Consider the following 15,333-nt stretch of genomic DNA (forward strand, 5'->3'; position numbering starts at 1 on the left):
TCTCACAACACTGAATGGAATGCTTATCTGTGCTTTTTGATACAATCAATCCGAATTAACCACAAAACAATGGTTTTATTAGTTGAAAGGATACAGTTATTTTTTAAACAAGCAAAGAAAAACGATCCCATCCACCTAACCTTGGTCTCAAAGCCACAAATAACACAGCGCGCGATCTCACAGTCAAAAACGCTCAACAAACTTTTATTGCATCCTAATCAAGATTGTTGGATTGCGTAACGCAGTTGAACGTTAAAAAAAGTCAAAAATCAAGCTCAATGGTAGACTTTTGATCTCTAAACCGCTCCCTTAGCGCACGCCACTGTGCCTGAGAAATGTCATTGTCACGTTTTGGAAAGACACATTCTTGAAAGAAAAAATAACGCTCAAAGCAACGTTGAGCCAACATCGTTATTTTGTAATGTGATTGCATCGTTCTGTGAAAGTGCTGTCAAATATTCGATTCCGGTTTCTGGTATCGCGAGCACTTTGTTTAGTACTTTTAGTCACGATTTCGACTGCCTAAATTGTAAGACTTGCAAATGTAATTAAAGATTGTGGCTTAAACATTGTGGTGCTGAGAAAACGTCAGCTTGAATCACAGATTTTTTGGGTTGAGTTTTATTCGAGAGAGAAGCCTAAGTCTAAGAAAAACGTAACAAAACTAGGTTAATGTTTTAAAAAACATAAAAGTAGCAGGTATTAGTTTATACTATTACACTATTTACACGCTTACACTATTACAGTTCGATTGAGACTAAGTTTTCGCTCTCTTTGTTATGCAAAGAAACGGTGTAGGCAATATGTACGCTGAACAAGTACCTAATCTACAGATAACTAACCCTAACCCTAATCTAATCTACAGAGGTTTATGAGCAGCTCTGAGCAGTCACGAAAACTGTTCCATTCAACTGATTTTTTTGAATTTTGTGCAAAGCATGTATTAGCACTCTTAAAATCTGCATCGAAAAGTCAAAGAAGTCATAAAATCTCTTGCAATGAATCAGAAATAGCTAAAAACGAGAATTAGCTTCTGCGATAAATCGTTTGTTATCGAAGCATTGCACTACGTAACAAAATTCAAAAAAATTTTTGTTTGGCTACATTTTTTAAGTGTAGCCTATCTGTATGATTTTCAAGCACTGATTCCAAAAATGTTATCAGTTTTTTTTCTATCATCGATCGTTTCGTATCATCGATCTTTCTATCATCGATTTTCTATCATCGATCAATCGTTATCATCGATCGTTTTTGAGATACGATGATTTCCGTTTTTTTGTCGTTGTCATCGTCGTCGTCGTGTGAGCGTCTGGGGCCGAGGGTCTATCCTTTTACCACCCCAGGTTCACGGTGTTCCCGGACTACATTGGAAGGCTACTAGAGAGCAGCCAGTCTTTGTTTTCATCATCCATGTCACTCAGACCTTCCACTCCGTTAAGTGGCTTGAAGATGGAGCAGTCATTGATGATGTGGTCTGCGATCTGTTCCTCGGCACCACATTCACAGGAGGAGGAGGAGGCCATTCCCCATTGGTGCATGGTTGAGCGCAAAAGCCCGACGCCGTACGGAGACGGTTGAGGCGCACCCATGCCTGTCTTGGTAGTGTTAGACCGATGGGGCGTGTGTCGGCGTCGGGGATGAACGAATAGAGTCTGGTGGCGGTTGACTTCCATTCAGAACTCCATTTATGGTCCGCCCAAGCAGCCGCAGAGATGTCTTGTACATCAGCTTTTTTGATAAGAAGTTGAGCGGCTGGCACGAATGGGTGTCTTGATTTCAGTCGACGGGGGTGCTCGTTTGGGAGAGCAGAGATCTTGTGGTGGAGAAGGTGGTTAGGCTCCAGTGCCCGTCGACCGAGGGACAGAGTGGCTTCTTCGTGACAAAGCTCAACGGGTTGGATGCCAGCGAGAATGGGAAGATTGTCCAATGGTGTGGGACGCAGGCATCCGGTCACTGTGCGCTATTTATGGCAGTGAGCACTGCGGCACCAAACAGGTGCACAGTACTCTGCTGAAGAGTAGACAAGGGCTAAGGCTTCTATACGCAAAGTGTCAGCCCTCGCCCCTCAGCTAGAGCCTGCCAGATGTGAGTTTCTTGCGCAGTGACACCAAATGGTGGCGGTATGTGAGCGATCTGTCCAGTGTCACCTCAAGATATATTGGCTCGGGGCAGACGGACAGAGATTTTCCGTTGTTCTGGACGTGTAGCTCACGATCAGCTTCCCGATTATGGAGGTGGAAAGCTGCTGCCACAGTTTTGGTTTCGCTGAGTTTCAGTCGCCAGTTCTGGAGATAGGCTGAGAGAGGTTTCATGTCCTGGCTCAAGGTGTCTTCTAGATTTTCCCACGACTTTGCGGAGTGGAGAATTGCCAGGTCGTCCGCATAAGCGTATTTTGCGGAGACCGTAGTTGGCAGGTCGTGGGTGTAGATGTTAAAACGAAGTGGAGCCAGGACCGATCCCTGTGGGACGCCGTTTTTCAGGCGTCTCAGTCTGCTTCGCCGTGAGCTACCGGTGGTGAGGGTGAAGCTTCGATTCCTGACAAGTTCTATAATCATATGAACCATATGTCGTGGTGCAGGCAGGAAGAGAGGAATCTACATAACCAGGACTTTAGGGCATGGCCAGCATGAAGCACAAGCTCAGGGCAGATCTTATCCGGCCCTGGAGACTTGTGTGGTTTCACTAGGCGGAGGGCGGTGGCGAATTCCTCTGGGGTGAAGTCTCCAGAGATTGCTTCCTCTTGTGGTGTTTCCACTCGCCAAAGGGCAGATACTTCCTTGGCAACAAGGCGAGATGCCTTGCGGTCCTTTGTCTTGTAGACCCCGTTCTGCAGTAGCTGGGAAGCAATGGCATTAGCAGAAACGGGGCACTGACGAGGGGAGTTTACTGAGCGCCCAGTGAGGTTGTTGACGATGCTCCATGCTTTGCGGCTTGAGTGTGAGAAGTCGATGGTTTGGACAGCTTCGTTCCATCGCTCAAGCTGCTTTGTGTCCAGCCGCTCAAGTAGTCTGGTGGCGGTGGTATTAGAAGAAGCACCACTTGTGGCGCTTAGGTAGGAGCGATAGAGAGCTTCAAACTCAGAGTCCCAGCATGGTGTATAGCTGGTTCGATGGCCACGTGGTATTGTGGCCTTTGCCGCAGTTATTATGGCATTGCAGAAGTTCTGGTATGCCTCGTCTGCGTTGCATGTTTCAAGTGATGGTAACTTTGCAGCAGACTCATTGGTCAGGAGACTGTATTGATTCCAATCGGCTTTTTTGAAGTTCCATCGCTTCACCGGTGAACTCAGGACAGGAGCCACAAATTTTTGAGCGATGATGAGGGACGGCCAGTGTTGGGACCGCGGGAACTTCTCAAGCACACGTCTGTCTGGAAGAGAGCTGTCGACACTCGCGAAGGCCAAGTCAGGGTTTGTTCCTGTTCTCCAGCGGCCGGAGTGGAAACTGGCTAGTTCCTTTGGGTTGAATAGAAGGGCAAGATGGTTTGTAGAGGCCCAGTCAGCCAGCAATTCTCCGTCGCTGCTTGTGTTATTGTAGCCCCAGTCGATGTGCTGGCAGTTGAAATCGCCAGCGTAGAGACTGGGGAAGGGGAACGTTGGAAGGGATGGTGGCAACATTCGCGAGGGTGGGGCCTTGTAGATGTTGACGATGTTGTAGTCTGAGATACAAATGCACACCCACTCAATCTCAGCATCAATTAGAGATTGGTCGACAAAGGTCGACTTCAGGCTCTCATGCACAAACGTGGCAATGCCGTGCTTCCTGCTTAAGGTAGACCCGGCTAGCGTGTAGTTGGGAATAGCTAGCTTATCTGCAGAGGTGCAGTGGGTCTCTTGGAGGAGGATGACAAGTGCCCGGTTGGTATGGGCAAGCTGCTCTACAACTTTGATCTTGCTTGTTGTGTAGCCTTCTATGTTGAGCTGCAGAATGGTGGGGCGTCTGAACTTGTCCATTGCCCATTGCAGCTGTGCCGTCCGGGTGGAGGCTCTTGGTTGACAAGTTTCGTTTGGCATCTGCTTGGGTGCAGATGTTACTCACAGGATGGGGCACGAGGAGCCACTTGTCGTCCATCCCATCCGTTTTTTGTGATTTCCTTAAACTGCAGGTTTCGGTACATAACAAAATTCAAAAATTTTTTTGGGCTTACATTTTTTAAGTGTGTCTGTATGATTTTCAAGCAATGATTCCAAAAATGCTATCAGTTTTTTTCTATCATCGATTGTTTTCGAGATAGCCTACAATGGATTCCGTTTTTTATGGTTTTCCGTAAACTGTAGGTTTTTTATACGGTTATGGTTGCTACTTTCTATGATATGTGTCTGTCTGCATTATCATGTTGCAAATCGGCGTCCTATTTCCTTGAGGAAGGGAATAGGGATTAGGAGAGTGACATCTCGCATACTAAAGAGCTTTTATTTCTTATCTCAGTATATGTTTCATCTCAGCCTGTTAAGTTCGGAATAGTCACATTAGAGAATGTCGTGTTCAGTGTTTACATAGAAAAGTACACCATGTAATTATATTTAGTAGTCAAAGCCTGTGTAAATCTTAAATCAGTTCATCTTTTAAATACCGGTAGTGGAAATCAAAATGTCTATTAGACAGTGCAAAAATTTATCGGATTGCTTTTTTTATGTATGTGGATATAACATCACCAGACACCAGTGAACACACCGCATACCGTATATAATTGTGAAAAGAACAAAGATGGCCGATTGGACAACATTTACAGTATAGAGTCTGTATTTTCGAAAGGACACTTGTGATCAAAATTAGTCATGATCACAACATAGAACCTGTGGAAGTTGTCAAGCTAATCTTGGAAGATGGCTGAGAGGGTTCTGAAACAGTTATATCCTTTGCAGTTCCGAGAGTTTGAAGAAAGCCGCAAATTCATCATGATGATTGCTTTTGCATGATAAACATGAAAAGTGAAATATTTGTTTGCCCCCAGATAAACACAATACTCAAGTGAAAAAAGAATGAAACAAAAAAGTAACTTTAAAAAAAAACTTTTTTAATTAGGTAGAGGAAAGATTGAGGAAAAGTTTGACAAAACTGTGTAAGTTAGTGCTAAAGTCCCAACTTTTTGCCCAAATTACATTTAAAAGTAGTGAAAGTTGATTTGGGCAAAAAGTTGGGACTGTAGCATTACACTGTTTTTGCCAAACTTTTCCTCAATCTTTCCTCTACTTAATTAAATTTTTTTTTTTTAAAGTTACGCATCATGGATTTATTGGTGCGTAACGACTAGATGTCAATTTTTTTTATCTCAAAAAGTAGTAGCAAAAACTTGTTTTAGTGTTCATAAACAGATTGCCCACCCCAGAAAACATGGGGGTAGAGCTAAAAATTATCCAAATATGTTGAGCGGTTCTTGAGATATTGCTGTTTTTCTATTGCTCCATATTATCTATAAAGCCACCTAGTGGCCAAGGGTTATTTTACTTATAACTCGAGAACCGCTTGTCTGATTTTCATCAAATTTGCACTATTCTTCTCAGAAAAGTGAGAAGCATGTTTTAAGTCAATGAAAAAACAAAATTAGGAATGCCAAAATTTGAAAATGTTGTGTGTTATCATAATGAAATGACCCTACAGCTTCATCAAATCATCAAATGTAACAAAAAATTTAAATATTTCAAAAAGTAAAGAGGATACGAAAAAACTAACTGGATTTTTGAACTCAGCATCCAAAAATACATAAATGGGCATTAAAAAGAGTAGCCAAACAGAAATTGAGTTACATAGTGTTGGTTTAGAGAACAAGCATAGAATGGTATTCACCAGGGGCGTATCTTCAATAGAAGCAAGGAAAGCATTGCTTCTCCTGTCAAAAGAAAAGTTGATATTTTTGAGTAAAGCAATTTCGTAATTTTTTTTACCTGAACTCGAATTAAAATAGCTTCTAACTCATGTCCCTCGTATGATTTCAGCTCGGTTTAAATTTTTAAAAAGTTGGAAGCTTACGGAAGCAGAGATTCGTAGCGCATCCATTGCTCTCGTTTCAGCTATACAAAAAAACAAATGAGAAACAAAGGAAAAAAGCAGCGCAAAGTTTACGCTATTTAGGTTTCTTTTAACTAATCTGTGGAAGCAATTTCAGAATCGCTTACTCTGTAGGGTTTTTGTGTAGTTTTTGTGTCGCTGAGTTTTTGGTGTTGTCTAATTTTAGCCGCAGTGTTTGCCCGTTTGTGTGTAAGAGCTACTTTAATAAGTTAATAGCTGTTTATCTGCTAATAAATTTCATGCAAACATTACCATAAAAGTGTTTCCAGAAAGCACTATAATCCATTATTTGAGTGCAATTTTGCAAAAAATTTACGGGGATCATGCCCCGGACCCCACTAGAATACGCGTGCCTTCGGCACGTTCTAGCCTCCCACGAGTTTTATCGCTTCCCTTGCTCAACCCACCAGGATACGCCACTGGTATTCACTAACTTTGACTGAAAAAGGTATGGATATTGAATGAAGTAGGGTTAATTAGTACGACAACTTGAAAATGTGACAAGCAGTTTGGGTAGGCTAGGCTTTTACTTCAGCTGCAATAAAGCATCCACATCAATGTAATATTTGTAACCGCATAAAAAGTGTTTCATTTTGTAGTTAACTGCTCTAGGCTGCTGCTGCTGAGCTGAGTCGGAGTCTGCCTCGCTTTCTGACCTAGTCTTGTTCTGAAACCATCTCTGGTCCATATCTAGAAAGCTAAAACCTCAATTGCTAAAGCAACAGGGATCAGTTGTCAGTGGATGTTTAACAGAAAATGTATTTCGCACTTGCTAGTGCATCTTCAGTTCTGATAAAGGGCAGTTAAAACCTATAAGTAATGTTTTAAAATAACAATACAGTGACACAATAATGTCAAAACATGAGCGTAAATATTGAAAAAACATGAGCGTAAATATTGAAAAAGCATGAGCGTAAATATTGAAAAAATTGCTGAATGTAACCTAAACCAAGCCGGCAGTAAAGTAAAGTCGGCTACGTATCAAATACATAAACGAGAATTGATGAAAGAGCAGTGAGCAAAGCCTGCAAATGTAGCGTCGTGGCAAATTACAGGTAAGAAAATAAATTATATGAGAAACACGGCAGTCAAAGGCAGTGATAAACAAACTAGCAGAGCGAAATAATTAAATGTAGCGTCATGGCAAACACAAAATGTAGCGTTGTGGAAAAAAGAGTAGGCAAGGACGGCAGTTCAATCATTCAATCATTTTATTTTTTCGTCATTAACGCGTCCGGGACGAAAAAGATACTAACTACAAAAATCGATATAAACCTACCAGCACGTTAACGAACGGGAAAAGGTGGCAAAACCTTGAAAGGTTTAAAACGTGCCTGAATGAAAAATTATGTAGTAGGCTATATATCAGTAGTTAGCACCGCCACAAAACCTAAAAAGACAAATAGCAAAAAATAAAACAAAAACCGAGAGAAGCACACATGTAGTAATGAATGACAGCCTAATGAAAAGTGTTGTGGATTAAATTTGCCAGTTCCAATATTGATGTGGATGAGCAGTCATAATAATAATAGGATGGAGAAAGAAAACCGGACATAAAAGAAACCCATCCTCAGGCAAAAGCCCGTTTCGATTAAAGTTAATATTAAGTTAATAAGTTAATTAAGTTAATAATAAGGCAGTAAAATATTGAAAAAAATACTAAATATGTAGTGGAGCGTCAAAAAATTAAACTTGAGGCAGAATTAATTTTTGAATATTTGTTTTGGCATATATCCTATGTATCCATTTATCTTCACAAGCATCTAGATTCTATATTATCATTATTGGGTTGTTCAACAAATGTGACATTGTAGCATTGGGAAAGTTGTGGTTCAAGTAATGTTTCATTTTGCTTTTAAGAAACTTGTATGAATGACTAAATTACGTTTAAAGAGATCATACTGTGAAAATTTGTCAGAATGGGAGATGTGGATGTAAACCCATTTGCTGATCCTTTTGAAGATTCTTCAATTACACAAGCTACACGAGAAGCCAATCAACCAGTCTTGGAAAATTTTGACCCATTCGGGAGCGGTAAGGCTTCAACAAAAGCAAAGGATACCACCAGCCACCACCTTGCAAAACAAACGTTTGAACCTCCTCCTCCTTATTCTGTTACAAACAAAAGTGATAATGTGTCTGCTCCTCCAGTGGAAGATCCAGTTGTAGTATCCATTCCTGGTCATGATGAACTTCTGAAGCGCCAGGAGGAATTAGAAAGGAAAGCGCTAGAACTACAAAAAAGAGAACAAGAAATCGGGGCTTTTGGAGTAAATCCGCGAAAAAACAATTGGCCGCCATTTCCAAAATGTTGTCCCATCGGGCCATGTTTTTATCAAGATTTCTCTGTGGATATTCCTGACCAGTTTCGACTGATTGTGAAACTACACTATTATTTCCTGATAATTTACATCTTCACAATGTTCAACAACGTTTTTGTGTGTCTGGTTATATTCTGCTTTGATTCTGACGCAGGTCTAATGTTTGGAATGTCAATTTTGTGGTTGGTCATAAAAGTACCATGGGCCTTGTGCTGGTACCGGCCAGTCTACAATGCATTTCGCAAAGACAATGCTTTGTATTTCTTTTGGTATTTCTTCGTAATGTTTATTCATGTAAGTTTTGAGATAGCCTGTTTTATACAGTAAATTAGTTTAGCCCGAAGGAAAACAAGAGTGTACCGAGAAGCGCAATTTACACCATTTTGGTTCTGAGAGTAGGATTCGTCATGAAAAGGTGTTGCCAGATACTTTTTACATTTCCAGACAAAATGGTACACTTTATTACAGTGTTCAAAAGTAAACCAATGTTTTCCAGTCAAACCTAGCCCAAAATTTGCAATCCATAAAAGCAGTAGCGGCTGGTGAGTCCTAGAAATGGGGATGGTGCGGACGGGCGAAGCCCGGCTGTGTGTCCGCCCAGTGCCGGTCTTAGGGTATTTCGGGCCCTGTGCAGAATATGCTTTGCAGGCCCCAATGACAATGATCCAATTCAGCAACGTAGCTAGGTATTTTTAACATGGAGGAGGTGGTTTGACGGTCGGCGGGCGAAGCCTGACGGCGTGATTGCCGAAGGCGACACCCAGCGGTGGGGGTCTGGGGAGCCTCCCCCATAAAATTTTGAAAAACTTTGAAGTTGGAGCATTCTGTAAGCATGTTCAACAAAAATTTGGGTATGAATATTACTGTAAAATGGTGCTGTCCGGTGACATAGCAAAAGGATAAGATCATGCTTTCTTTGGCATTTTTCGGAAATAAAGTTATATCTCTATGTTGAGTCTGGATGAAACCTATTTCGTCTCCTGAAAAAAATCGAGAGAAATTTTGAAATGTTTGCGGCAACTCCGATCAGCGACTTCGGCTCTGTTGTTTTTTTTCTTGATCTTTTCAGGGTACAAAATGTTCAGGGGACGAAATAGGTTGCACCCGTTGAGTCTCTATGTTTTCTTGTTGCTAATTCCTTTGTTGAATTCACTTGATGAATTTTTTCATTGGAAATGACAAAATTACTGCATTTTCTGAGTAAATTGCGGGCCCCCTAATTTGCGGGCCTGTGCGATCGCACGGTTTGCACATCCCAAAGACCGGCACTGGTCCGCCGAAGGCGAATACAACAGCGGCGGGTCTACCTCAGACAAATTACATTTGATTTGATGCATGATTTGAGCATATTTTAGCTCTAAATTGTGATAAAAGTTGAAGTAAAACTTGGCTTATTTAAGAGTTCGCAAATGTGTAATGTTTTGAAGGGGACGATCAACAAACAATAAAGAACTTGTTCTAAATGATAAAAGAGAAAAAAGCTTGTTCTTTTTCATTACTTACACAAAAAATTCTCCCGCGGCCTATGTCACTTTACATTTTGGATGTAGATACGTTGCTTATTGCATGACATATTAAACTCAAGCAGTATTTTCCAAGGATGGGAAGTAGACCTATCCTAAAAAGTATCAGTTTTTCTAGTGCCTCCTTAATTACGTTCTTCTGTAGCCTAACGAAGCCTACCGCAATACTAATCAGCGAAAATGTAAACTACTAATTGGTTTATAGCGTGACGCTTAACAATGCGTAATTCCGCAACGCAAAGGCGGATTTACACTGGCGTCACTATTGCGCCGCAAGCTGTTTTTGACGTTACGGTTACCACGACGCCAGACACTCATCGACTTTTCACACTGCTTTTTTCCCTCAACGCTTGCCTTCATGCTCGTGTGCTGTTTTAAAGTATCTTCGCCGAAACACAACCGCGCGCTCTGGAGCGGTGTCGAAACCAGGCAGGGGCGCCGGAAGCGGGGGGGCAGGGGGGCGGCCGCCCCCCCTGCCCTCATTTTTTCTGCAGATGGAGGGGCAGGGGGGGCAATGGTGCCTTTTTAAGTTCATGTAAGCTACTGCACATTTTGCAATATAACAATTTCTGTTATTCGCCTTTAGCCTAATTATTAATCTTTCATTTTTGCCTCAAAATAATATATACGGCACAAAATTTTGCAACACAGTTAACAGGCCTTAAAACTCGTTTTTTTTTCGGAAGCCATCGTGGCCTACCGGGAGCTCCTTCTCGGCGGCCAAATCTGCGTGCTTATAGGCCAAAATACAAAATAAAAATAACGATAGCACAAATAGGCTAAATAGAATTAAACTTGAAACAATGCAAAAATGATCACTTAGCGTTGTTGAAGTCTGGGCCTGGGCGACGTCTTACAATAGAATCGTTGCACCACGTAATAACTGCTTTATCGGGATTGTAATCCAGTACTGCGGGACCATCCAACGACACTCGCATGAGTGTCTCCAATGTGGCTGATTTTAAAGAAGTTCGCCACTCCCCTAGAATTCTGTTTTGCAACGAAAAATAACGTTCGACATGTGTTGACGATGACGGCAAGGTGATAAAATAAGTATTTCAATGATGTGAAGGACATTACTAAAAGAAGCATAATTTTTGCAAAATGTGATCAAAAAATGTTTTCCCCTCGGATGTCAACTAACCTAGTTCTCCTTTTTAACAACGATTCAATGTCCGACAACATCGAATCGACATAAAAACGACAATATTGCCAGCCGATGTAAATTAGCACTTCGGATTAAGACTTTGTTAAAATAAGCGTCGGGAATTACAACCAAGACTTACAGCGCTGGTGATCGCAGATGGATTGGATATATTCCATCAATAACAAATATTCCCGCACAATGCAACAGCGGCGATTATGACGCGTTGACCTAATTTTGCGTCACTCTTTGATACTACATATTTTCGACAGTTAATTCGCGATCATTCTATTGCGAAATTAAATAATTGGCTAGAAGAGACCGGCGGCCAAACTTGGCCGATTGAGGAGGTAGCACCGGCGGTCATTCAAGCACTACTTAGCGGCCATGGCCGCAGTCTGCTTTAAGGCTTGACATTAGGTTACATCATTATAACATAGCATGATGCCCTTCTTTGTATACCGGATACTTGTAGGCTATCATTAGCCTACTCAATACATAGTGAGCTGATAGATTAGCATTGTCGCTTTATCTTATCTTAAAACTTGAAAAAAAAATTGGCTTTTTAGTAAACAAAAGTGCCCTTTTTTTGTAATCTTGCCCCCCCAGTCAAAAATCGTTCCGGCGCCCCTGAAACCAGGTCCTTTCGAACGTCACTCAGACGTTCTCACCATTCGGTCACGCAGCCAGAAAGACAAAATGCACTGTAAAATTGCTCAAAAATTCTGAAAATCAAACTCCATCTAACTTCACAATTCACATCACTTTTTTAGCACTACTATCGCGCCATTTTTTGCGTGCGAGAAACTGATATTGTTACATCACAATCACATTGCCTATTCACTTATTGCGTCGTTTGCAACAGTAACCTTGCCCCTTGGTATTTGCTGAAGTCAGTTCTTCAAGGGTTTAGCTTTTTCCGCGCTTTTAAAAGTTGATTGCAAGGGTTTTGCTCTCTAGGTCCGTTGTTTCGTTTGCGTTTTTGATGGTAGGTAGGCTACAGTGTTTTTCCACCTCTTTGTTCTATCTACTTTTTCTTGTGAACGTTCTTGGTGTGCTTTTAGTACCTTTTTTATTGCTTTTAACTTTGTTATTTTGTTTATTGACTTCTTATTGTGTATTGCGGCCCTCGGATCAATTTACAAGTGTTCGTGTGGTCCTCAGAGCAATTTGAGTTTAAGACCCGTTATCCAACCAGGGCCGTTTAAACAACAATCTGGGCCTGGTATCAATGACACCGTCGGGCCCCTATTCAAGATACTTTAAAACGCGATGGCTTCTTCAAACTTTTGGGCCGATTGGAAAGGTTTCATGCCCCTAACATTGTGCCGGGCCTAAGCTCAAAATACCCCTGTACCTCCCTGTTAACACCTGTAATATTGAAAATAAATCCTGATTCTAAAAAGTTGTGATCAAATTGCATTGCACCTACATACACTCACACAGCATTGCAAAACGCTTTTCCATCATTGCAAAACTTTTGAAGTGGTGAAAAATTTCTTTTTGAAAAGATAATCCCCAGGAAAAAATCAGCAGATGAAGTTACAATGTAGAGTAGATTGTTTTTTGTTTAGACTTTAGAGAAACGTTTTCACAAGTTTTAGATATGAAACCATAAAATTCAAGAAACTTTTGTTTTTGTTTTTCTATATGGTATATCCAAAAAGTTGACTTATAATTGCGATTTAACAATCAACCAAACCGCTTAAATGTTTTAGTGGTTTAGCTAAATTCTTAACAGTAGATCATTAGGCTAATCGTGTTCCTTTGGAAAACTAAATAGTTTGATATTAAAATGAAGGCTTAGAAATCTTTTTGCTTTAGATCATCAACGGAGTTATAAGAGCCGTAGGTATCCCTGGATCGGGTTGGGCAGGGTGGATTACAGCTTTGGGACACTTTGGAGGAAAAAAAGGAAACCTTGGTGTTGGTATATATGCCTCTGTGCAAGCTTCACTCTTCACGCTTCTTGCTATTCTTTCGCTCCTTTTATTGAAAAGAGTAAGTAAACCAGAGGAATTGAGTACTCACTACTCAGTCTTGTGCTGACAGTAGAGACGTAGCCACGGAAGGAGGAGAGACTTCGGGGAGCAACCACTGCCTAGGAAATTTTATTTTGCTCTCCCCCCAAAAAATGTTTCAATGCAATTACAACGTTTTAAAACCAATATAATTTCTGTTGAATGCTGTTTACCTCCCACAACTTTTGTCCCCCCAAATATTCTTTCTAGCTACGTCTTTGGCTGAAAGCCAGAACGAACGCTCCTCTTTACACTTTGCAAAACCTAACTTTGTTTTTACCTTCAAGCAGGTTGTAAATCTTGTCGACATAGCAATGAGTTCTCTGAAGTCTGAAATGGTGTGCAACTGTCATCTTTTTGTGTAATGCAAAGTGTATTTTTTTTAGCTCTTGGCCACAATAACCAAAATTATCTTAAATAACTTACATTAAATTCACCTGATTAGGTTTGAACACATGCGTCATGCTGTGGGGTCAATACAGAAAGATATTGTTCTGTTGAAAACTGTTGAGTAAAGAATTTAAAAATATTGCATTAGATCTCACAAAATCAGATTTAATCACGAAGAATCAACGGATAAAACCAACAGGCTTTAACTCTAATCAACAAATCCATATAAACAAGGTTTCATGTTTTATCCATTTAGGTCCACACCTTGTATAGGTCAACTGGAGCTACTTTCAAGCAAGCCCAGCAAGAATTTGCACAAGGTGTCATGAAGAACCCTGGCGTTCAAACTGCTGCTGCTACTGCTGTGACCTCTGCGGTTCAGACTAATCTAGAGAGGGCTTATTAAGCTGAAAACTTTGATCGTAATCATAAACTTAATCACGGAAACACAACCGTGTAGGCACATGCACTGCAGCACATGCAGACTTTAAATATAGTCTACCGGTACTGAAAATTTGTGTGGCCTATATTTTATTTCCACAAGAACAGCAAATATGTTACTCAATCATACTTTATTCTAGTTTCAAACTTAGTTATTTTGTTCATTGTAAAAACTCCAAAATATCTGTAACAACACATCTCAAACCCACCTTTTACGTACCGGTAGTGGCATGTTGTATCCTATTAAAACCGGCTAAATTTCCATTGGAAGAATATTGAAATTTGGTATAAGATGCCTTGCTGGTTGCTGCCGTAAATGTTTCACTTCAAACTGCTACTCATGTTTGTTTTTCTTAATCATATTATTTATCTATTTGAGGTTTAAAGAAAATCGTCCAGCATCTTTTTAAAATGATGCTCGTGAATGCGTGACACAACGCTTTGATATGTTACAAATAGCTATAACTTTATTGATCCTTTTGATGATGTGGGTGGCTTGATTGGAAATATCAGGGTCGTATGGGACAATAAATTGGTCTTGCGGAAATTTTTCTGGTTCTCGGAAATTGTATCAAAAATCGACCCCTGCAATGCAAGCCAGGTAGAACTGCTTGGGTTTTTCCATCAAACTGCGAAACAAAAACACAAACGCTAAGTGCGAATGAATGAAGCTATCGTTTAAAAGACTTGCTTAACAAGATTTTGCTTTTACATGAGGAACTCTAGGCTCTGTTTGGCTTATTTTTCTTGATGTATGTTTAATTGTTTTTGATGAAAGTTTGTTATTGGTTTTGATTGTGTTTTATTGTCATTGATCGGAGGTAGGCATCCGCTACTTTAAAAGTAGCGCACTACCCACCCACTACCGCTACTCGGGCTAAAGTAGCGCGTGCAACCACTTCTTTTGTCTTAGCTTAAACTAACACAGGAAGCACTCTGTGACGTCAAAATGACTTTGGAAACGAAAGATATCATCCGTGCACACCGTCATTTCAACGTCTTTATAGAAAACACATTCCAGGTGAAATTTATTGCTACGCATCATTTAAAAACACGAGCTTTTCAAAATGCGAGTGGCTGAGTCCTGCTCGATTTGGCTTTAGCACGTTTTTTTTTCAACAGAAAAAAGTCTCTCCACCGTAGCACTGGAAGGACTGGGTTGTTGTGTGCAATGGAGACTTTATAAATCGGCACTGGGAAAGCTCAATGACTTGCTTCTGTCTGAAACGAAAGGCCTCCACAATTGACTTTTCTTTCATGCAACGACACCAACAGTACACTAAAAAAAATCATCCTCGGAATCGTGACTGGTGTTGGTGTCACTCTTGTCAGTATCAACGTGACTTGATGTTTTTCGCAATGGTCGAATGATTTCTGCTTTAATTTTTTCACGCATTGTTTTCATGAAAAATTTTCAACAACAAGTCATTTTTTCACTTTATATTAGATAATGCCATAATGGGTAGCGGGAGTGCGACTGAAAGA

At 40.7% G+C, this 15,333-nt stretch overlaps 1 protein-coding gene across 1 annotated transcript; it reads left to right on the forward strand.

Moving 5' to 3' along the window:
- The first annotated feature begins 7,927 nt into the window (after positions 1–7,927).
- On the forward strand, positions 7,928–14,569 carry LOC145773886 (secretory carrier-associated membrane protein 1-like). Its single transcript, XM_082585008.1, has 3 exons — positions 7,928–8,623; positions 12,821–12,997; positions 13,664–14,569. The coding sequence occupies exons 1-3, from the start codon at positions 7,928–7,930 to the stop codon at positions 13,811–13,813; spliced, it is 1,023 nt and encodes a 340-aa protein (XP_082441134.1). The 3' UTR covers positions 13,814–14,569.
- Positions 14,570–15,333: the final 764 nt, after the last annotated feature.

Source organism: Aplidium turbinatum, chromosome 7 (genome assembly GCF_918807975.1).
Source record: "Aplidium turbinatum chromosome 7, kaAplTurb1.1, whole genome shotgun sequence".
NCBI classification, from domain to species: domain Eukaryota; kingdom Metazoa; phylum Chordata; class Ascidiacea; order Aplousobranchia; family Polyclinidae; genus Aplidium; species Aplidium turbinatum.

Bases quoted from the DNA above. Each gene is read 5' to 3' on its own strand.
- LOC145773886 (XM_082585008.1), top strand. From the start codon at position 7,928: ATGGGAGATGTGGATGTAAACCCATTTGCTGATCCTTTTGAAGATTCT. The intron at 8,624-12,820 runs GTAAGTTTTGAG...TTTTTGCTTTAG, and splicing joins TCTTCGTAATGTTTATTCAT to ATCATCAACGGAGTTATAAG. The intron at 12,998-13,663 runs GTAAGTAAACCA...TTATCCATTTAG, and splicing joins CGCTCCTTTTATTGAAAAGA to GTCCACACCTTGTATAGGTC.